This window comes from Nicotiana tabacum, chromosome 15, assembly GCF_000715075.1.
Source record: "Nicotiana tabacum cultivar K326 chromosome 15, ASM71507v2, whole genome shotgun sequence".
NCBI lineage: Eukaryota > Viridiplantae > Streptophyta > Magnoliopsida > Solanales > Solanaceae > Nicotiana > Nicotiana tabacum.
The window spans coordinates 61,272,657-61,281,710 of record NC_134094.1 but is presented as its reverse complement, the minus strand read 5'-3'; the positions used below and the strand labels follow the sequence as shown (position 1 = coordinate 61,281,710).

General features: G+C 35.7%; 1 protein-coding gene across 1 annotated transcript; it reads right to left on the bottom strand.

Moving 5' to 3' along the window:
• Positions 1 to 2,292: 2,292 nt before the first annotated feature.
• On the bottom strand, positions 2,293 to 2,922 carry LOC142169647 (uncharacterized). Its single transcript, XM_075231540.1, has one exon. It carries the CDS (start codon positions 2,920 to 2,922, stop codon positions 2,293 to 2,295), a length of 630 nt encoding a protein of 209 aa, XP_075087641.1.
• Positions 2,923 to 9,054: the final 6,132 nt, after the last annotated feature.

Sequence of the window (9,054 nt, the reverse complement as noted above, 5' to 3'; positions counted from 1 at the left end):
CTGTCATCTTCGACAGCCTGGGAGAAGGATGTTGGTTCAGTGTCAGCAGAAAAAGAGGCAAGGTAGTATTAAAAAGTAGGTGAAAAATGAGAATAGGAAATGAACTGGTATATAGGGTAAGGGGATGAAGTGGAAGCAGAAGTAGAAGGCATGGAAGGATGTACATAGTTAGTCAGCCAGATAGGAGGCTTAGAGACCCTACCTGACTTCCTAACCTGTGTGGGGTATGTAACTGGGATAATACTTGAGTGTGAGTTTGATTCATCATGAATATGAGATGATGAATCTGCAAGCAAAGGAGGAGTAGAAGAGGAGGAATGAGTAGGAATACCAGGAGAGCTATCATGAGAATTAGAAAAAGGAACAGGTGAATCTATTGAATCATTTAAAGGATCGGCTATAATGACTTCTGGTTCATTAGTGGTAGAAGGTTCTGGTGCTATGTTGGAAGGGGGAAATATGTCTAAAACATGGTGATTAGGAGTTGGATCAGGGATCACTAGGAACCTGTGTTTAGGATATTTGAAAGGAAATATCCCTTCCTTGAAGACAACATCCCTGCTAATCATAAATTTGTTAGCAGCAATATCATATACTTTATATCCCTTTTGTGTTGGTGCATATCCCATGAAGACTCCAGGTGTAGACTTAGGGTTGAATTTATCATGGAAGTCAGTCTTTGTGGCATAACAAAGACATCCTATTGCTCTCATATGATCAAAAGAAGGAGGTCTTCCATGGAACATCTCATAAGGAGATTTTCCTTGTAGAACAGAACTAGGAAGCCTGTTTATGATGTAGGTTGCTGTTAGAATACAATCACCCCAGAACCTTAAGGGTATGTTGGCTTGAAATCTTAAGGCTCTTCCTATTTCAAGAAGATGTCTATGATTTCTCTCTACAACTCCATTCTGTTGTGGAGTGTGCACACAACTGCTTTGATGAATTATTCCTTTGGACTTAAAAAGATTGAAACAGAGAGTATTAAAAAATTCATGTCCATTGTCTGACCTGACACACTTGACAGTAGTGCCAAATTGGTTTTCTATAAGTTGAAGGAAGTCTTTCAAAACAACATACACATCACTCTTGAGTCTTAAGAGAAAAGTCCATGTCATTCTAGTATAGTCATCAATAAGAGTTAGAAAATATTTGAAGCCATTGTAAGTGCATACTCTATAGGGTCCCCAAACATCCATATGGACTAGTTCAAAAGAACAAACAGATTTAGAAGTACTAATAGGAAATGGCAATCTAACTTGTCTAGCAAGAGGACAAATAGGGCAATTACAAGTAGATGACTTAGACAAGTATTTATTTATCTCAGGTATAGTTTGTAAGACTGTCATAGGGGCATGGCCTAGTCTTTGATGCCATAAGAAGCTTGAACATGGTTAATGTGAAACTGTCATACAATTGGAGAAAGAGGAGGCAGGTGCTGAAGAATTGAAGATGTAGAGACCTCCTTTGAGTCTACCAATCCCCTTCACCATGCCACTAGAGAGGTCCTGAAAGATACAGAGATCAGGATAAAAGTGGACAGCACTATTTAATTCTTTAGTGTATTTGGTGATAGATAACAAATTGTACTTGAATTCAGGCACATAGAGAAAATTTATAAATGGTTTCTGAATTAAATAGGCTGCAGGAACCAGTATGAGTAATTTTGGTGCTATTACCATTGGGCAGATGAACTGAGGATGATTTAGGTTCAGGTATTTGAGTGATACTTGACAAGAGATTCAAGGATGATACCATATGATTTGAAGAACCAAAATCAATGATCCAACAGCTATGTTCAGTTAGTGATTTACCTGCCATATTGGCGACTTCTGTTGGCTGAGATTCTTTGCTTAAGAGTTTGAGAATTTGCTGGTATTGTTCTGGAGTAAACCCCTACACAGTTGGAACACTCTGCATAACATATGTATTTTCTGCATTTTGAACCCCATCACCTGCATTCGCATTATGAGCCATAGGTCCACTGTTGTCATGTGTTCCTCTCCTCTTATTGTTATTGAACTTAAAACTTGGTGGGTATCCATTGAGTTTGTAGCAAGTGTCCCTTATATGTCCTTTCATCTTGCAATAATCACACAACAGTATATTGTTCCTCCTAGGTCTCATGTTGGAAGCATTTGCAGTTACCAATGCACTGTTGTCCATGCCTACAGGTGCACCTCCTAGAATCCCACTCTGTATTGCAGAACCACTACTCATCCTCTGACTTTCCTCTTGAACAATCATGGAATATGCTTGATCAAGTGTTGGTGTAGGATGCATCATCAGTATCTAACTTCTTTGTGGTGCATAAGTCTCATTCAATCCCATTAAAAACTTCATAAATTTCTGCTGGTGTAGGAACACAACAAATTGTCTGGACTTCTCACAATCACAACCAGGAAATGGGATAATTGACTCAAATTCATCCCATAGATCATTCAACCTAGAAAAATACACTGACACGCTAGAGATTCCTTGTGTCAAGGAACTTATTTCCTTGTTCATGTGATAAATTTTTCTAGCATTCACCTTATCGAATCTATCCTTCATAGATTTCCATACCTTTTGTGCATCGGTAGAGTACACAATTCCTCTTCTAAGTTCTGGTGCTACTGAACTTCTTATCCATGACTGGACTATTGCATTGCACCGTTCCCATTGTCTTAACCTAAAGTTATCTTTCTCATATTGTTCTCTAGTACAGGTTCCATCTATAAAACCTAGCTTATTCTTTACCAATAGTGACATTGTCATAGATCTACTCCATTCCGAATAGTTTTCTGTTCCTATTAGTAATTCAGGCACAAGTGAGATACTTGGTGCGTCCGAAGGATGTACATACAACGGATCATTGCAATCGAGTGTTTGAGTGTTTGCATGTGATGATCCAGCACTCACATCAGGAGTATCGATGGCCATTTTAGTAAGAAAATGAAGAATTTTGAAGATTTCACAATCAACGAACAATTTCAAAATAGGGACAAAAAATTGGGGAAAACAGAATTAGATACTGGAGCTCGACTGTCAGAATCGCGTGGAGCCGGGCTCTGATACCATGTCAAAAATAAGCCGTAGGTCCGCCATTCTTGAGCTCTTCGTAAGCACCGATTCTCAAAGGTGAAGGAAGAAGAGAAAGAGAGAAGATAGAGAGAGAACTAAGCTCTGTTTTCTGATTTCTTAAAATGAAAATATATTGTACACACATATATCACTAACCGACCTAACTAATACTATTTACACTTGTACACCTTCTAGATGAGTATTACTTAAATAGCCTTAGGTACAACTGCATTAAGCTACTAATTTCTACACTTTTTAACTTAAATGTTAGCAATTTAAGTTACTTTTTTCGGTTTCATAATTCAAAAGTCATGAGTTACGTTAATATGAAGTTAACCTACCTTTAATTTATTAATAAGAAGCTAACCTACTTTTAACCAAGATTATAGACATAATCCTGTCCAAATATTCCAGTTAAATAACTTCTAATAAATATGTAATTATTAAAGTCTCAGATTTAGTTTTAGGGAGTAGCGTTTATGTTTAATTAGGAAAGCTTTAGATTATCCAAATTAATGGGTTGGGGAATGATGGATTGAAAAGTTAATGGTCCCAACCGTTTCCACGTATAGTTAATATTACTAGATAAGCTTCGCCCGTGCAAAAATACGGGCCAACAATTTTTTTTGTATGTTGGATATTGGTGCATTTCCTAATTCCTAAATCCTAATAGTAATACATTTTGCTATTATCTTTGTTTTAAAGAGCTTATTTTATTTCTTCCAATTTCGAACAAAGGTTTATATTGAATGCACTTAATAGGAAATTAAATTTCAGTAGCTTTGTCCCAGAGCAGTAAGAATAATCATGGAAGCAACTTTTTTTTCTCGGTTGTTCCTTCCTAATTTATTTTTAGGTTTTGCTATTTTTTGGAGGGGTTTACTTTTATTTACTCCATTCTTTTTAACATCTCCCTTTTCTTTTCTTCGGACCCTCCCATTTAACAACTTAACATAAATATAGTGTGAAATACTTTTTTCACTTTACACTAACATTTTTTGAAAAAATAAAAGTTACAAATTACAAGTTTGCTTCGTTTAACTGAAACTTTTCTAACTAAATATATATTACGGTAAATTTTGGAACCCATATATAGCTTATTGAACAAACAAATATATGAAGAAAGTTTCTTTTGCTCTTTTATTTAATTGTAGTTTCAATATGTTATCCGAAAATTTCTTCAAATCTAAATTAAAATGTACATTGATTGAACTTCCCTTTCTAGACTAATCAAATCTTGTTTATGCCTTTCTTCACCAAAAATATTCTATATTCAAGAAACTTCAAAAGTATAATAAGCTACAAGTTTTTTTGCATTAATAAATAAATAAGTAATGAACTTAATTAAATATAAACATAACCTCGATAATCTAAAAATCAGATTCTAATATTGAAATGCTTGTAAACTTTCTTTCAAAATAAGATCGTACAAAATATATTGAAAGTTTTAACAAACATAAATTAATGAGTTGAGCTTAACGAAAGGAATGAGGATTTATATCGTTGACCCCAACTTATTTGGGACAGAGGTATAATAGTTGTTATTGTTATTGTTGCGGTAAACTTTTCTTTTCCTTTAAAATGCATGTTATGAAATGACATTTTTCTCCCTTTTCTTACTTTAGCTGGAATCTTTTTAGTCTAATTTGTATTATGCTAAAACTTTTGAGTTAAAAAATCTTTAATGGGTGATTATTAACCAAGTTTTTTGCTAAACTAAGTAAGATATTGATTAGTTATGTTTATTTTTATGATACTAAATTTAAGTTAACTCGTAAATAAGCATACTAATTAATTAAAATTTTGAACCTCTAGTATAACAAAGTAACATTTGAATAATAAAATTAGCTTTGTTAACATATGAAACCAACACAATCTATCAATAAAAAAATCAAGTTTTTGTGACACTATTACAAGAAATACCAAAAAAATTAATAATAATTTAAAATGTGATATGGCTACACATACGTGAAAGAAGAATTAACCAAAAAACTACTGTATCAACGAAGAAGCCCAAAAGGAGGGGAAATACCTGCATCTCAATGCGGGGCTCACGTTTTCAGATTGAAATAGCGAAAGCAGAAGCAGTAGTGCTTGTCTTGACTTTAGAGTAACAAAGTGGGACCCATAAAGGGGCATTTTTTAGTCAGGACACTCAAAATTTAATTTAGTAACTACAGTAAAATTCCTCTTGGACCAATAAAATTACTCCGTTTTTCATGAAATGACCATAATGCCTTAGAATTGCCAGGCAGGCATGTCGTCCAGCTGCTAACTCCCTCTTATATAGATAGTAGAAAATATGCAGACTCATGCAAGTAACATCCCATTTCCTCTTTCCCGAGCTAGGCACGTGTGCTCATATTTAGTGGAGAACAAAATGCGGTTGAATGAAAAGACAGTAATAACCCTGTAAAAGCAGGCAAGCATGTTCACATATAAGAATATTTTAGGGAATAAACGGTAATAACATGGTCTTTTGGTCAATTCACAATGACAGGAAGCTCCTCTATTCCCCCTTATTAATAGTAGTATCACGACCCAAAACTCAACATGTCGTGATGACGCCTATCATGGTACTAGGCAAGCCGACATCTCACACATACCACACTTTTAAATTCCAAATATACTGAAATAAATTAAATAAGTGAGAATCTCGTAAAAATTGGATATAAACATCGTAACTAAGTACAAAATTCTCCCAAAAGATCCGGGTGTCATGGAGTACATGAGCATCTACATAACAACGCGGTCTAACCAATAGAACACTATCTAGGGAAGTAGAACAGTATAAACAAGACTAAAAGATAAAGGAGAAGAGTCGAGGAGTGTGAACGCCAAGGCAGCTATCTCGATGATCTCCGAACTAATGAACTGTCAGGAATCAGCAACCGCTGTGTCCGAAGAGGGTGTAGCGTGAGTACAACCAACTCAATAAGTAACTGTCACGACCTAAATCGATGGGCCGCGACAGGCACCCGGTACCTTATTCAACAGAGTACTAACGTAACGTATCTTTCTTATTACATCATCATATACACGTGACATACGGGCTTAATAGGCCAACATCATCATTTATAAACTCAAAACATAGGCCGACAAGGCCGTACAATCTTTCACGTACACGACATATGTCTACAAGCCTCTAAGAGTACATAAATGTCATAAAGGTCGGGACAGGGCCCCGCCATACTAATCAGTACATGTTCTAATCATACTGACCACATAATTAACTCCGGAATAAATGGAGTGCACCAACATCTTCCGCTAAGCTGATCGCCTACTTGGAGGACTCTCCACCTGTCTATCGAGACCTGCAGGCATGAAACGCAGTGTCCCCAGGTAAAAGGGACGTCAGTACAAATAATGTACTGAGTATGTAAGGAATGAAAATCAGTAAACAATAGACATGAGAGAAACATGGAGTAAAATACTCAACATGTATATCTGAATAGCTCTGAGCATCATTTAATATTATAAATGTCATGCATATGCATATAAATGTCATGTCATGCATAATATATGTATTCATAACATCATCAAGCCTCTGAGGGCATCCTATCATATCATCTCGGCCACTGTGGGCAAATCATCAACGTATACCAGCTGATCAGGTGGTGGTGCGTATATAACGCCATAACCTTTTCCCATATCCCATATATATATAATATACGCGTATATAATGCCATCTGGTCATGGGTCAATGTACATGTATAAATGCATGAAATGCATAAGAAATACGTTAATAAGATTTTCTCAAAATGTCATAAAAATAATATGCCTGTCGGATAAATTTTAATAAATACGTATTTTTCTGAGATCCACGAACAGAAGATATAATAATAATTCACATGGAAAATCAAGAATATAGACACCCCTACTAGTTTTATGAATAGAGTCATTTCTGAAAGTTGCGTATTTTGCTCGTTTTATTTGTATCATTTGGATCATGCCAAAAGAAAGAAGGGATAGCCTTAACATACCTTAACTGATTTTCTTGACAATCCCTCCAATACACGTTGATTGCGATAAAATATATAATGGCGGATCGAAGTAGGGGAAATCCGTATGATATTCTTGAGAAAGATTGTACCGTACTTCCTTAGAATTGCATCTCACGCTGCTGTAGCGTTATAAAATTTCATATGAATTCATTTGGAAATTCATCCGATACTTACTTAGCACATACATCTCTTATAATTGTGGTGTTATCCAACCTAATTCTTTGAAAATAACGCATGAATGTTATCGGATATGATCAGACACCACACATGAATGATTGAATGTGAACTGGACTTCGGTAATCAAATTGGGATATAGCTAGCTAGGATGCATTGTTAAGGTGAATGTATTTTGGCAATTCACGTGTAGAAGGCTAAAGAAAATTTTGTTAGAATTGTTGGTGTTTTGATTCAAGCATAATCTTCCTGATTTTTGATAAGTCTTTTACTAAGTGGGGGAGGGCCCCACTTGTGGCTAAGTTGGCCAAAGCATTTTTCATGTCTTGCCACATTTCATGTAAATTCAAGAGTCACATTTATAAAAAGTCTTTGGCTGCCACGTTTTTTTGCTTTAGTCATTATCAAAAGACTCCAATTAATCTATCACTAATTATTAATTAACTAGATAATATTTTATTATCCAATAATTAGCCAATTATTCACATAATTAAGAATTATTTTTACTTACTTAAAATACTACTCACTTTTTACATACCTTATACACATTATTATCATGGTCCTGTGGTACCTTGTATGGCATTAGTCCATAAATACTGGGTATTTTAGCTCGAGCCGTATTTTACCTTAAAATGTCAAACTTGACGAAACTCATTTTCTTCCACTCGATCACCCTCTCACCTTCACGGATTTCCTTATCACTGATTTGAAGTAGCATAATACTTATAATCCCAAAATAATCTCATTCCCAAACTTTTATCAATTTACTTATAGCGTACTTTTACGTACGAAAATATGGGGTGTAACATCATTCCTCCCTTTGAAACATTTGTCCTCGAATATTGACTGATGCCCTTATCATTTTCATAACATATAGCTCTTGTGAACACTTTAGTACTCTCCTTGTCATCTAGGTAATTATTCGACGAATAACTCCAATGGCCAGGGCATTCCCCCCTTTAGGCCTCTTTCCCACACCACGACTTATGGTCGGAATCTTTCCAATCTTGTTACTGTTGCTACCTTTTATCATGCAGCCTATACGATTCTGACTTTGTAAGTGCGTCTATACGACTCTTCTCTCCTTTTTCCTCCAGTTTTTAGCCAATCTCTAGGCCTTACTTTGTAAACATATACAGAGCTTGACAAGATGTCCCTCTGGGCATCTATAGGTATACTGAAGTTCTTCGCTCGGTAATTTGTTGAACTTGCGAATATTGCTATACCTTATTTCACAGATCTGTTATCCATCCGTATGACTTTACTGCATCAAGGTAGGTCATATTATACCATAACTCTTACTTTGATTTATCGTTACTGAGGTCTGCTACCAAACTCCAGGTTACTCTCGTTGCTTATCCTATATGTATAAATTTATGTCCTTTAACGCTTCTTCATTAATGTTCATCTTAAGACTGATGGCCTAATCTTATCTCATTCTTTGTAACTTGTATCTATCAATTGTTGATTCACCTCAATGTTGATCTACAATCTACCACTTGAAGACTTGAAGCTTCTTACGTAATACATTGTCGTTAGGGCCCACCTCTCATCGGGGAACATCTGAAATAATTGGACTGATCCACCAAGGCCGGTGCCATACTTCCATAACGCATCCCAATGTGACTCACCTTACATGGGTATTTTAATCCCGTACAATTCATGAAATCCTCTTCAAGTCATTACTCAATCGAAGGCCCAAACGTCATCCGTTATCTATCACAATTACACCCTTATTCTACTACCAAGGCAGCATTCCATCTCTTCTAAACGCTATTAGTATTAGACTCCTTTGAGTTCATTCCGGCTATAC